This window comes from Pithys albifrons, chromosome 29, assembly GCF_047495875.1.
Source record: "Pithys albifrons albifrons isolate INPA30051 chromosome 29, PitAlb_v1, whole genome shotgun sequence".
NCBI lineage: Eukaryota > Metazoa > Chordata > Aves > Passeriformes > Thamnophilidae > Pithys > Pithys albifrons.
In genome coordinates, this window is record NC_092486.1 from 1,288,609 (window position 1) to 1,303,155 (window position 14,547).

At 51.6% G+C, this 14,547-nt stretch overlaps 1 protein-coding gene across 1 annotated transcript; it reads right to left on the bottom strand.

Moving 5' to 3' along the window:
* Positions 1–8,902: 8,902 nt before the first annotated feature.
* GKN2 (gastrokine 2) lies at positions 8,903–14,391 on the bottom strand. Its single transcript, XM_071579179.1, has 5 exons — positions 14,353–14,391; positions 13,369–13,500; positions 12,317–12,427; positions 10,458–10,611; positions 8,903–9,117 (listed from the first exon to the last, which is right to left on the bottom strand). Exons 2-5 carry the CDS (start codon positions 13,453–13,455, stop codon positions 9,026–9,028), a joined length of 444 nt encoding a protein of 147 aa, XP_071435280.1. The 5' UTR covers positions 13,456–13,500; positions 14,353–14,391; the 3' UTR covers positions 8,903–9,025.
* Positions 14,392–14,547: the final 156 nt, after the last annotated feature.

Sequence of the window (14,547 nt, forward strand, 5' to 3'; positions counted from 1 at the left end):
AGGGCAGGTTTGGGTTGGATCTTGGGAGGGAATTCTTTGCAGAGAGGGTGGTCAGGCCTTGGAATGGGCTGCCCAGAGAGGGGGTGGATTCTCCATCCCTGGAGGTGTTTAAGGTGAGACTGGATGTGGCACTGAGTGAGAATCCACCATGTCTTGATCCAACCCCGCTGGGAGAATCCACCACATCTTGATCCAACCCTACTGGGATCACCAGCCCAGGGCACTCTGTGCCCTGGGCTGGTGATCCCAGTGGGGTTGGATCAAGGGTTGGGTTTGATGATCTCAGGGGTCTCTCCCAACCCAGTCCATTCTATGATTCTATTCTATGATTCTACAACTGCCCACCCTGTTGGCTCCAGCCCCAACATTCTCTGTTTAAACAGGGTTTTAAATGCTGGACAACCCTTATGGGACCTTCTGCCAGCAGTGCCAGCAGGAGGAAGGAGGAACTCCCAGCAGCTGTGGCAGGGTCTGTGTGGGGAGGGGGATGCTCCATGTCCTGCCTGGGTAGGGCAGAACTTACAGTCTGCAAACTGATGAAGGTCCTCACCCCCTTTATAGTCTGGGCTGCCCTGGAGGGCACCTGAACCACAAGAACCTCCTTAGGAAACCTCCCTGTGCTTCCTCACCCCCCTAACACTCCTTCATATATTTATTTTGAATGTTGGAGTTGATGATCTTGGAGGTCTCCCCCAACCTTAATGATCCTGTGGTTTTGTGCTTCTCTCCCCACATTAACTCTCATCCCTGCACCAGCCATTACAAAGGAATTTTTAAGGATGTTTTCTCCTCTCTCAGCACAGTCACAGAAGGATCAATTTTATGCTACTTTTGCTTTTCTACCCAGCAAGAAATTGCCAGAACAACCTGAGGTTTGGTTGGTCTGAATCACCTTCCTCTCTTTGTACACACCCTCAGGAAATTAAATAAAGTGGGAACTGCCAAGCCATGGGAGTTTGGCTCCTCTCACTGAGCTGAGAGAAAGGGCAAAGAAAAGGACTTGCAGGAATGTGAGAGAGACACTAAACCAGGCAGAGGATGTGGCCACCACGGGAGGACCTGCCTGCAAGGAGCAGAGACCTGGCCACAGAGTCCAGCCAGTCTTCCAGCCCCTTTGCCCTTGGTGTCCTCCAGAAACCCCAACTCAGAAGCCAAATAACCCCCCTGTGGGTTCCTCATGCCCAAGGAAGGAGCCTGGCTGGGCAGGACAGGGCAGGGCAGAGGCAGAGGAGGCTGTTTGGGTGTCTCTGGGTGGGCACAGGGTGGTGATAAGGAGAAAGAGAAGAATTCCGGGGTGTTGGGGACCATAGTCATGGTCAGGGTGGGACTGGCCTTGGTCAGACTGATCCTTCTCCTGTTGCTGTGTCCCTTTTCTGAGAGGGGAAAGGCTTCACTCATCCACATTAGAGCCTGGGAATCTTTGCTGCTTGGGTTTCTGGAGCACTTGGGAATATTGGATTGATAAACCTCATGCAAATGCAGTGTCTCATTACATAACGAAATATATATATATATAATATGTAAAAGAGAGAAGAAATTAAAACTATTAAAGGATCAAAAATAGCTTAGTTAATCACCAAATGGGGAATAATTTCATGTGAAAATGAAGAGTATGTTGGTTTAGAAATGGGAAAAGAAGAATTCCAAATCCCTGTATCCTGACTCCGTTTTTACTTTCTGGGGAACAGATTGACAGCCATTAATTGTATTTTATTTTTGACTTATGTTTTGCTCCTCGTGGGTGTTTTTAGCAGCCTAATGACAGCGAGGTCCCGACTGCGGTGAGAGAACCTCATGTCGAGGTTGCTGTGACAATTTGCCATCTAGTGGTCGGTGGGAATCTCGTTCGTGCTTGGCTCGAGCAGAGAATCGTGTCCACCAGGATGGGTTGTGTCCCTGGGAAATCTGCTGTGACTCACTGGCCAAGGATTAAAAAAATAACCGTGAAATAATAAATTATAATCTGAGTATTTAAGATCAGGCACCTGGAGTCAAACTGAGCTGGGGAATGTTCCCTCTCTTGCCCGTGGATCTTGCCACACTCCTCAGTGCCCAACCACAGCACTTTGCTCCTCAGTGGTTACAGACACATCCAGAGGCAAATCTTTTCCCTTTCTGAAACGAAGTGGTGACTTTTTCCCCTCTCGTGACTATGCCTTGTTGGTGCAGAAAGGCTGGGAAGACCCAGCAGAGGAGGACACTCCTCCACACCTTTGGCCTGCCAGCCCAGCCCACCCCTCTGGTTTCAAGCACCAGGTTTGGTTCTCCAGCCGGGCTTCATTTTTCTCTGCTAGTGGAAAGTCTTCCTATAAGGGAAAATTTGGCAGTGACAGTGACTGGCCCTTTTCATGAGCTGATGTGAACTGTCTGAGACGAGATACACAAAACCTGCCATTTCTCCTAATCTAAGCAGTGCCTTGAATTGAAAAGGTGCTGCTCACCAGGGCAAGAGTTTCCACATCGAACTCTGGTCCTGAAATGATCACAGCCAGTGAAGGTGTCACACCTTGACCTCAGGAAATAGCCTTGGACCCTGAGACACAACCGTGGATCCTGGGACACAACCCTGTAATCCTGGGAAACAACCTGTGCCCTGGGACACAGCCTGTGCCCTGGGAAACAACCTGTGCCCTGGGAAACAACCTGTGCCCTGGGAAACAACCTGTTCCTTGGGAAACAACCCTGTAATCCTGGGAACAACCTGTGCCCTGGGAAACAACCCTGTAATCCTGGGAAACAACCCTGTAATCCTGGGAAACAACCTGTGCCCTGGGACACAACCTGTGCCCTGGGAAACAACTCTGTAATCCTGGGAAACAACCTGTGCCCTGGGAACCAACCCTGTAATCCTGGGAAACAACCCTGTAATCCTGGGAACAACCTGTGCCCTGGGAAACAACCTGTGCCCTGGGACACAACCCTGTAATCCTGGGAAACAACCCTGTAATCCTGGGAAACAACCTGTGCCCTGGGACACAGCCTGTGCCCTGGGAAACAACTCTGTAATCCTGGGAAACAACCTGTGCCCTGGGAAACAACCTGTGCCCTGGGACACAACCCTGTAATCCTGGGAAACAACCTGTGCCCTGGGAAACAACCTGTGCCCTGGGACACAACCTGTGCCCTGGGACACAACCCTGTAATCCTGGGAAACAACCTGTGCCCTGGGACACAACCTGTGCCCTGGGAAACAACCTGTGCCCTGGGAAACAACCCTGTGCCCTGGGACACAACCTGTGCCCTGGGAAACAACCTGTGCCCTGGGAAACAACCCTGTAATCCTGGGAAACAACCTGTGCCTTGGGAAACAACCTGTGCTCTGGGAAACAACCTTTATCCTGGGAAACAACCTGTGCCCTGGGACGCAACCTGTGCCCTGGGAAACAACCTGTGCCCTGGGAAACAACCCTGTGCCCTGGGACACAACCTGTGCCCTGGGACACAACCTGTGCCCTGGGAAACAACCTGTGCCCTGGGACACAACCTGTGCCTTGGGAAAAAACCTGTGCCCTGGGAAACAACCCTGTAATCCTGGGAAACAACCTGTGCCCTGGGAAACAACCCTGTGCCCTGGGAAACAACCTGTGCCCTGGGACACAACCTGTGCCCTGGGAAACAACCTGTGCCCTGGGACACAACCTGTGCCCTGGGACACAACCTGTGCCCTGGGAAACAACCTGTGCCCTGGGAAACAACCCTGTGCCCTGGGACACAACCTGTGCCCTGGGAAACAACCTGTGCCCTGGGAAACAACCCTGTAATCCTGGGAAACAACCTGTGCCTTGGGAAACAACCTGTGCTCTGGGAAACAACCTTTATCCTGGGAAACAACCTGTGCCCTGGGACGCAACCTGTGCCCTGGGAAACAACCTGTGCCCTGGGAAACAACCTGTGCCCTGGGACACAACCTGTGCCCTGGGACACAACCTGTGCCCTGGGAAACAACCTGTGCCCTGGGACACAACCTGTGCCCTGGGAAACAACCTGTGCCCTGGGAAACAACCTGTGCCCTGGGAAACAACCCTGTAATCCTGGGAAACAACCTGTGCCCTGGGAATAAACCCTGAATCCTGGGACACAACCTGTGCCCTGGGAAACAACCCTGTGCCCTGGGACACAACCTGTGCCCTGGAAAACTGAGGAGTTGGGAGCTTTCTGGGGATTGGATTCCACAGGAAAAGATCTCAGATCAACAGGCAGCACAGGTGACCAGAAAATTCCATGTCCTTGGCAGTGAGAGAGCTCAGGGGCTTCCTGCCCAAGGGGATCAGGGAATTTGAACTGCCCAGGGCTGGAGATGTGGCCAGGCTGGGCTCATCCTGCCTGTCCCAGATGCCTGACGTGTCTCAGCTGCCTGTCAGTGGCATCCAGCTCATGATGTGGATTCCAGACGTGCCTCCCAACACCTTCCAGGCTTTTAAAAAAGAAGTTGGGAGCAAACAGTCAACATTATCCTGATATCCCAGCCAGGGGTAAAACAACCAGCACTGTCCTGATATCCCAACAATCAGCATTATCCTGAAATCCCAGCCAGGGGTAAAACAACCAGCACTATCCTGTTATCCCAACAATCAGCATTATCCTGATATTCCAACAACTAGCATTATCCTGATATCCCAGACAGGGATAAAATAACCAGCATTCTCCTGATATTCCAACAACCAGCATTATCCTGATATCCCAGCCAGGGATAAAATAACCAGCATTATCCTGATATTCCAACAACCAGCATTATCCTGATATCCAAACCAGGGATAAAACAACCAGAATTATCTTGATATCCCAGCCAGGGATAAAATAACCAGCACTATCCTGATATCCCAACAACCAGCACTATCCTGATATCCCAACAATCAGCATTATCCTGATATCCCAACAACCAGTATTATCCTGATATCCCAACAACCAGCACTATCCTGATATCCCAACAACCAGCACTATCCTGATATCCCAGCCAGGGGTGTATATTGGTTTAATTTGCAAACCTGCCCGTGCACACACACAGACCCTCCCTCAGGCACACCCAACCTCTCTGAGGGCACACCCAACCTCTCTCCCACTGAGTTCTCCTCCACAGAAGAAATATTCCCCACTTCTCATGGAACAAGCCTGGATGAGGAGGCAGCTAAACCTCCAAAAGCTGCATATTTGGTGGAGGGAAGCTCTTGGAGAGTGACAAGTGACAGCCTGACACTCTCTCCTTCCCTGGGCTTTTCTGGCCAATGGTCTTTTAAGATCCAAACTGGTGCACTGGATTCTTTTTCATTTCTGGGCAGCTCTGGCTGCAGAGCCACAGGCTCAGGATGGCCCTGCCCCTCTCCTGGTGCAGGTGACCAGTGGCTGTGCTGCTCTCAGGGTGTTCACCTCGTGCTTGGTGCCAACAGGGTTCCTTTATCCACCTGCACGTGGGATGGTTCTGATTGCTCAGGAGAACAAGACTCCACTGCTGGTCCTGAGCTGTGGGGCTGCACTGCCCTGTGGGGGCCTCCCATGGAAACCTGGGGGAATTTTCCCTCCCTCCCTCCCTCCCTCCCTCCCTCCCTCCCTCCCTCCCTCCCTCCCTCCCTCCCTCCCTCCCTCCCTCCCTCCCTCCCTCATCCATCTATCCATCATCCATCTATCCATCATCCATCCATCCATCCATCCATCCATCCATCCATCCATCCATCCATCCACCCATCCACCCATCCATCCATCCATCCATCCATCCATCCATCCATCCATCCATCCATCCTCCATCCATTCATTCATCCATCCATCCTCCCTCCCTCCCTCCCTCCCTCCCTCCCTCCCTCCCTCCCTCCCTCCCTCCCTCCCTCCCTCCCTCTACCCATCCATCCATCCATCCATCCATCCACCCATCCATCCATCCATCCATCCATCCATCCATCCATCCATCCATCCATCCATCCATCCTTCCATCCATCCATCCATCCATCCATCCTTCCATCCATCCCTCCATCCATCCATCCATCCATCCACCCATCCATCCATCCATCCATCCATCCATCCATCCATCCATCCATCCATCCATTCATCCCCCATCCATCCATCCATCCATCCATCCATCCATCCATCCATCCATCCATCCATCCCAGTGGAAAATCTCACAGATCACAAAACAAAAAGATCCTTGCCCAACAGAAGACACACAAAGATAAGGAGCTCTAGGACAGCAGAGGTTTGGGATCATATAGAGCATGTCAAAGTTAATTGATGATTAAAATTAATATATTCAGCTTTGGGTGCCTCTTAATGAGAAGAAGGACATGGAGGGGCTGGAGCATGTCCAGGGAAGGGAATGGAACAGGGAAGGGGCTGGAGCAGCAGGAGGGGCTGAGGGAGCTGGGGGGGCTCAGCTGGAGAAAAGGAGGCTCAGGGGGAACCTTCTGACTCTGCAATCCCTGCCAGGAGGGGGGACCCGGGGGGAAGGTTGGGCTCTGCCCCAGGAACAGGGACAGGAGGAGAGGGAACAGCCTCAGGCTGTGCCAGGGCAGGGACAGGGGGAATATTGAGGCAATTTCTCCTTGGAAACGGTCCTGAAGCACTGGAAGATGTTCCCCATGGAAATGGTGGAGTCACCACCCCTGGAAGTGTCCAAAAGACGTGTGGATGGGGCACTTGAGGACGTGGTTTAGTGGTGGACACGATGGTGCTTCTGGTTGGTGGTCGGATTTGATGATCTTAAAGGTCTTTTCCGGCCTTAATTATTCCATGTCTGTGATTTCCTTTGGATGTGACCTCTCAGTGCAGACCTTTTGCTGACAAATGGTGGATTCAAAGGTTGACATTTTCAGCCTACAGCACTTTAAGGCAACAGATGGTCCTGATCTTCAGGACTCGTTACCTGTTGTTGCTGTTTTTCACTCCTTGGTTTTTCCCTGCAGTCCAACAATAATATCAAAGAGCTGCCAGATAAGAAGAACAGATTAATTACAGTGTAAGGCAGAATAAATTAATTACAGTGTAAGACAGCTACATAAAACACACTGTAAACTGTGGCCTGGGCAGCCAGGAATGAAATGGCAGGAAATCACAAGGGCAAACACAGTGTCAATAAATAAACTATCAAATTTCTTTCTCCTGCAAACGTCCTTCTCTCTGCTTTGTTCAGAGCTGGGTGCACAGCCCTGCTTGCCCTGCAATTAGTTATTTTAAGCTGAGAATAAATGTCCTTTGCTCTACAGCCTTTTCCAGCTGCTCCTTTGAGGCTGTTGGGGATATCAAGAGGCTCAAGGTCAGAGCTGTGACTTCCCCATGTGGGAAGAGACCACCCCATAAAACACTGAGGGAAGCAGAAGATGGCAAATAAATACACTCCTCACAGACCTGACTGATCCAAGGAGTCTGGGAACTCAAATTAAAGCCTGAAACCACCTTCTTCCACTTTTGAGTCCATGAAGGGCAGGGCCACGACCTCCCTAACTCAGAATTAAATTGCACATAGGGAGGTATTGAGGCTTGGTTTAAACTTCATAGAGCATAAAATGAGTATTCCTGGATTTAATTGCCAAAGTTTGACTCTCCAGAAACTTTGTTTGGCTCACAAGAGCCCACAAGAGCCTTGCTGTGAATACAATTCATCTAAAAGGGCAATTTCCCCATATGATAAAATGCTCCTTTAATAAATAGCAGATGATTTGACCAGGAGTTTGATTTGACAACAACAACTTGCAGACCTGGGACCAGTTTCCTCCAAAGGAAACTTGTCCTCTGGCAGCCACCCAGGGCTCCAACAAAGAGTAAATATTCAATTTTCAGCCCCAGAATACCCACCACTGATGGAAAGGAGTGAATTCCACCATTCCCTGGGATCAGCACAGAACTCCTGCCACAAACAACCCTCCAACACGGGGCACACCCAGCTCTCTGTGCCCTGGCATTGTGGGAAAGGGAAACCCCACCCCAGGTGACAAAGTTTTTAGGACTGGGACAGTCTCCTCTACCCAGGTTTGAAAACACCCAGAACAAGAACTCTCTGCACGTGTTCAGACAGCCACCAATTTCCACTGGCCCCACAGAGTTCAAGCCTCTTTTGCAGATGTTGGGGAGGTGATTCTGCTCCCCCTCCCCTGCTCTCCAACCACCTGTTTGCTCCCTCCCTCCAGCAGTTGTCCCTGAGCTGAACCAGCACCTGGAGAGGTTGGATGCTGATCCAGAGGGAGGTTGTCCACTGGAAAAACCTCTTCTGGTTGTGTTTCCTGGCCTGGGTCATGCACAGGAATAAACCAAAGGGAAATGTGTCTTGATGCAAGAAGGGCTTTTGATTTTTGATTTTCACATTTATAGATTTTAGAAACTCAGTAGATGTAACAAAGTAGATCCAGTGTGTGAATATTTCCAGCAGCTTGAGGTTAATGTCTTTCTATCTCTACCCCCTGGCCCAGAACAGGGAGCTCAAATTCCTTCCTTGTTTAGTCTTTTGGTCAAGGGAGAAGATTGAAAATATCAAAAAGATACATAAACACAGGGCAGGGTGACCCAAAAATCAGAACATTGGAAGAACTCCAGGAGCCCGAGGAAGAGGAGGAGTGATGAAGAGGAGGTCTCACTGACCCCAGACTCAATTCCTGGGGGGTGGAACAGGGGTGGGACCAGGGTGGGTAAAGGATTGAACTGGAAATGTGTAAAGTGATGATTGGATGGATTATATTATAAAAGCCAAGGAAATTAGAGCTTGTTGATGTGTTCCTGGGAGAGCCTGGGTGGTCATTAATGTCACTACTCTTTTATCTCCTACCAAAATTTGGCTTGGAGTCTTTTTTTACAGACTTTTCAGGCAACAGTCTCTTTGCAGGAAAACTGGCACTGCCCCCTTTAATTCTGCTCTGCTTTTGGATGGATAAAAAGGACCAAGTGTTTTACTCAGGTGTTAAAGCATTGGCTTTATTTGTATGTCATAGGCAAGTTGTACATCAAAGCTGTGAAGAGGCAAGTTGGACCTCGAGCTCTGCTCCAGCTGGAGAACATGCTCACCACCACAAAAGCATGCAAAGAAACCAGGCAATTCCTCTCAGCAGGAATGTCAGGATCCAGTTGAAATGAGTTGCTCACAGATTTTAAGGCCCAAAATACTCGGGATTCCTGCACTGGCACAGCCATCGATCCTCTCTAGTGCTGCAGGAAACAAGGGGATGAAGAGATGATCAGTGAGGAGATCCCTGCAGGCTGTGAGGAAAAGCCCAAACACACAGATCCCAACACCCTTTTCAAGGCTCCTGTTGGTCTCTTCACTGGGCCAAACATTTGTGGAGTAACTGACCCCTCTAATGGTGCAAGAAACAAGGAGATATAGAGAAGATCAGTGAGGAGATCCCTGCAGGCTTTGAGGAGAAAGCCCAAACACACAGATCTCAACCCCCTTTTCAAGGCTCCTGTTGGTCTCACCACTGTGTCAAACATTTGTGGGGTAACTGACCCCTCTAATGGTGCAAGAAACAAGGAGATATGGAGATGATCAGTGATGAGATGCCTGCAGGCTGTAAGGAAAAATCCTAAACACACAGATCCCAACCCCCTTTTCAAGGCTCCTGTTGGTCTCACCACTGGGCCAAACATTTGTGGGGTAACTGACCCCTCTAATGGTGCAAGAAACAAGGAGATATAGAGATCAGTGAGGAGATCCCTGCAGGCTTTGAGGAAAAAGCCCAAACATGTTAATCCCAACCCCCTTTTCAAGGCTCCTGTTGGTCTCTTCACTGGGCCAAACATTTGTGGGGTAACTGACCCCTCTAATGGTGCAAGAAACAAGGAGATATGGAGATGATCAGTGATGAGATGCCTGCAGGCTGTAAGGAAAAATCCTAAACACACAGATCCCAACCCCCTTTTCAAGGCTCCTGTTGGTCTCACCACTGGGCCAAACATTTGTGGGGTAACTGACCCCTCTAATGGTGCAAGAAACAAGGGGATGAAGAGATGATCAGTGAGGAGGTCCCTGCAGGCTGTGAGGAAAAATCCCAAACATGTTAATCCCAACCCCCTTTTCAAGGCTCCTGTTGGTCTCACCACTGGGCCAAACATTTGTGGGGTAACTGACCCCTCTAATGGTGCAAGAAACAAGGAGATATAGAGAAGATCAGTGAGGAGATCCCCGCAGGCTGTGAGGAAAAATCCCAAACACACAGATCCCAACACCCTTTTCAAGGCTCCTGTTGGTTTCTTCACTGGGCCAAACATTTGTGGGGTAACTGACCCCTCTAATGGTGCAAGAAACAAGGAGATATAGAGATCAGTGATGAGATCCCTGCAGGCTGTGAGGAAAAGCCCAAACACACAGATCCCAACACCCTTTTCAAGGCTCCTGTTGGCTTCACCACTGTGTCAAACATTAGTGGAGTAATTGAAGAGGAGGAAATGCCTGCAGAGCTCAAAGGTACCACTTGGAGTCAGGTTGGAGGGACAGGAAGGTGCTTCTGCAGGACCAGGAGGAGCAGAGAGCTCCGACTGTGACTCACGTTCGGTGGCCACGAGCTGGTAGAGGGGCAGCCCCGAGCAGAGCCTCTCGATGCTTTTGCCATAGAGCAGCCAGTCCTTCAAGTGCCCCAGCACTGAAGTGCCAGGCTGGAACTGTGCCCACACGTTGTTTGGAGAGTAAACATTCCTCATGGTCTGCAAAGGAGAGGTGGCACAGCATCAGTGGTGCAGCTTCGCTTCCCCACTCTAAAATCACCTTCCTTTGCCTCCCAGAAGAACATTAGACAGGGAAGTTTCAGGTTTTGAAGAGAAATAAATATTTTCAGTCTATTCAGAAGCAACAGCAAACCTGAGCAGCATTTCTGCCATATTAAGTTACGTTAATTGGCTGTAAGTTTTGCTGTTAATGTGCTGCTCTTGGGCTGGCACAAAATGGGCCAGAACTCCAGGTCATCTCCAGGAAATCCTTCCAGTCACCTTCTGAAACCTCAACCTGAATAGGGAAGTCAAAGACTGGTCAAGGTAAATTGATCTCTAAATTCTGTTCTGCAAATAAAAAGTAAAATTCAAGCTGTGTCAAACTCAGAGCATCAGCAGGACAAGGAATAAAGGGCAAATCTGCCTGGACTTGTGTTGTGATCACCTCAAAGGAGTCAAATTCCATCAGGATCATACAGTTGGAGGCACCTTGACAACCTCCTTTGCAACTGCAAGGGGGCCATGACTGCTCATTATCTCAAGAGAATGTTCCACATGATACTCCCTGGAAGTTCTGTCAGATCAGCCCCATCATTGCTCAGACAGCAAAACACACTCCAAAGAGCAGCTGTTGCTGGAGGCAGAGTGAGGTCTCCCAGGACATCATCCTACCACTCCCCAGCCCATCCCACCTCTCCCTTGCCCATCCCACCTCTCCCCAGCCCATCCCACCACTCCCCTGCCCATCTCACCACTCCCCAGCCCATCTCACCACTCCCCAGCCCATCCTACCACTCCCCAGTCCATCCCACCTCACCCCCAGCCCATCCCATCACTCCCCCAGCCCAACCCATCACTCTGAAGCACATCCCACCTCACACCCAGCCCATCCCATCACTCCCCAGCCCATCCCATCACTCCCCCAGCCCATCCCATCACTCCCCAGCCCATCCCATCACTCCCCCAGCCCATCCCATCACTCCCCAGCCCATCCATCACTCCCCAGCCCATCCCATCACTCCCCCAGCCCATCCCATCACTCCCCAGCCCATCCCATCACTCCCCAGCCCATCCCACCTCTCCCCAGCCCATCCCATCTCTCCCCCAGCCCATCCCACCTCTCCCCCCAGCCCATTCCACCTCTCCCCCCAGGACATCCCACCACTCCTCCCCCCAGCCCATCACTCCCCAGCCCATCCCATCACTCCCCAGCCCATCCCATCACTCCCCAGCCCATCCTACCACTCCCCAGCCCATCCCACCTCTCCCCCCAGCCCATCCCATCACCCCCCAGCCCATCCCACCTCTCCCCAGCCCATCCCACCCCCCCATCCCACTTCTCCCCTGCCCATCCCACCTCTCCCCAGCCCATCCTACCACTCCCCAGCCCATCCCACCTCTCCCCTGCCCATCCCATCACTCCCCCAGCACATCCCATCACTCCCCAGCCCATCCCACCACCCCCCAGCCCATCCCACCTCTCTCCAGCCCATCCCATCACTCCCCATCCCATCCCATCACTCCCCATCCCATCCCATCACTCCCCATCCCATCCCATCACCCCCCAGCCCATCCCACCTCTCCCCAGCCCATCCCACCTCTTCCCCAGCCCATCCCACCCCCCCATCCCATCCCACCCCCCCAGCCCACCACCCCCCAGCCCATCCCACCTCTCCCCAGCCCTCCTTCCCCACACACCCACCTGTGTTTCAAAGGCCAGGCGCCCGATCTCCTCCAGCTCTGGGATCAGTTCCTTGCTGATTTTCATGATGAAACAGGCATTGCGGGAGAACAGCCTGGTGGCAATGTACCCCTGGCGTGGAACAGTGGGGGTGAAATAGTTAATTAGAGTGGCTGCCAATGGTGTTAATTGATGGTCTCCATGTTAGAATCACAGAATCACAGACTATTCTGAGCTGGAAGCGACCCACAAGGACCATTGAGTCCAACTCTTAAGTCAGTAGCACACATAGGGGAGAGCATCCTGTGGGCACCAAACCTCGCCCCATCCCTCCCCTCGGGGTCCTGTGGGGATGCTGCAGGCTGGGCCGGCTCCTGGCCACACTGCCACGCTGCACCGAGCGCTGTGCTGGCCCAGGGATGAACTTGTTGCCATGGCAGGAGCCGAGGCATGCACCGAACTGCCGACATGGCAGCGACACAGCTCGGAGCGGCGGCTGCTCCTCCACAACGGCTTTTTGTTGTCCCTGCCCCACAATGTGCCCGTCCTCTCGCCCTGCTGGAGCAGCCTGGCAAAACCCAGCTGGCCACAAAGCACAGCAGCACCGTGGCCGAGCGCCCGGCATCGCTTTGCTGCCTCTCTCCCGCCTGCTGCAGGGCACGCCGTGGGAGAGCCGATCCCATGGCACAGCAGAGTCCTCGCTGCAAAGACAGAAGAGACCCCGAGTGGCCACAGAGGCTGCTGCGGTGGAGTGACTCTATTTGCACTGTCACAGCCCATCTGTAAGACTGGAAACATCTTTTCTGACAGACCTTGCTGGCAGCCCATCCCCAGCTCCACCCTCATGGAGGGCAGTGCCACTCTCCTCACTCTCATGAAGTGCCACCACGGGTTTCATCACAAGTCTTTTAAACTGATCAATCCTGGGGGTGAAACCAGGAGGGGGAAAGGCAATGGGAGGCTTCAAAGAGACAAGTTTTGGGACAACACATGCTAAAACCACACTAAAATAATTTCTGAGGTTAAAAACACCCTCAGAGATGAAGCTGAGGCAGATTCCTTGATTTACTGACGTGGGAGTAGTCGAAGATGGTGTCGGAGGAGTAGACGCCGGAGCGGACATGGACGTCGACCACGTGCTCCTCGCTGTGGATGGTCATGGTGCCAGTGACATAGTTGCTGCCAGGCTCCCTCAGGAGGAAGGACTGTGGCAAGAAAGCACAGAATTGGTGATCATCACCTGCCTGCATCTTGAACAGGAGCAACAAACCCACTTTGTGTAAACACCAAATCCCTTCCCAGCCCTGGAGCAGCCTCAGGAGGCTCTGAGGTGGCAGCAGTTGTGCCACAGGCCCTCCTGCAGAGAACCAGCCTGGGACACCCCAGCTGTCTGGGGCCGGCAGGAGCCTACACCAGTCTCCAAATTTTAGCTGGAGCTGAGGGGACCTGTGTCCTCAGAGATGCACCTGCACAGAGACACCTCTTTGCCTTGATTGCCACCTCTGGCCAAAGCCCTTTGTCTCTACACTTGGCAATAAGAAACTTGGTAGTTCTTTCTGTGCTTTTCTGCCCAACTTCTTAGTTCCTTCTATATTTTTCTGCCCAACTTAGTTCCTTCTGCACTTCTCTGCCCAACTTCTTAGTTCCTTCTGCACTTCTCTGCCCAACTCATTAGTTCCTTCTGCACTTTTCTGCCCAGCTTCTTAATTCCTTCTGCACTTTTCTGCCCAACTTCTTAATTCCTTCTGCACTTTTCTGCCCAACTTCTTAGTTCTTTCTACACTTTTCTGCCCAACTTCTTAGTTCTTTCTGTGCTTCTCTGCCCAACTTCTTAGTTCCTTCTATGTTTCTCTTCCCAACTTCTTAGTTCCTTCTGTGCTTCTCTGCCCAACTCATTAGTTCCTTCTGCACTTCTCTGCCCAACTTCTTAGTTCCTTCTGCACTTCTCTGCCCAACTTCTTAGTTCCTTCTGTGCTTTGCCTGCTTTATTGCCCCTGCTCAGGGATGGGACACATTTTCCATGAGCACATTCAGGAGGAGGTTCATCACCTACTCACCTGCAGTGCAGAGCTCTGAGTCCAGAACAGTCCCCAAATGAGAAGTGGAGCCTGTAAAAGAAATGACCATCCTCCCTCAGAACACCAGGCAGTGCCCTCAAACCCCACGAGGGCAGCAGCTGTAGCATCAGTTTGAACAATAACCCTTTTCACATGTATATTAGTTGGAAACAAATACAATTCTTCACCCTAAAG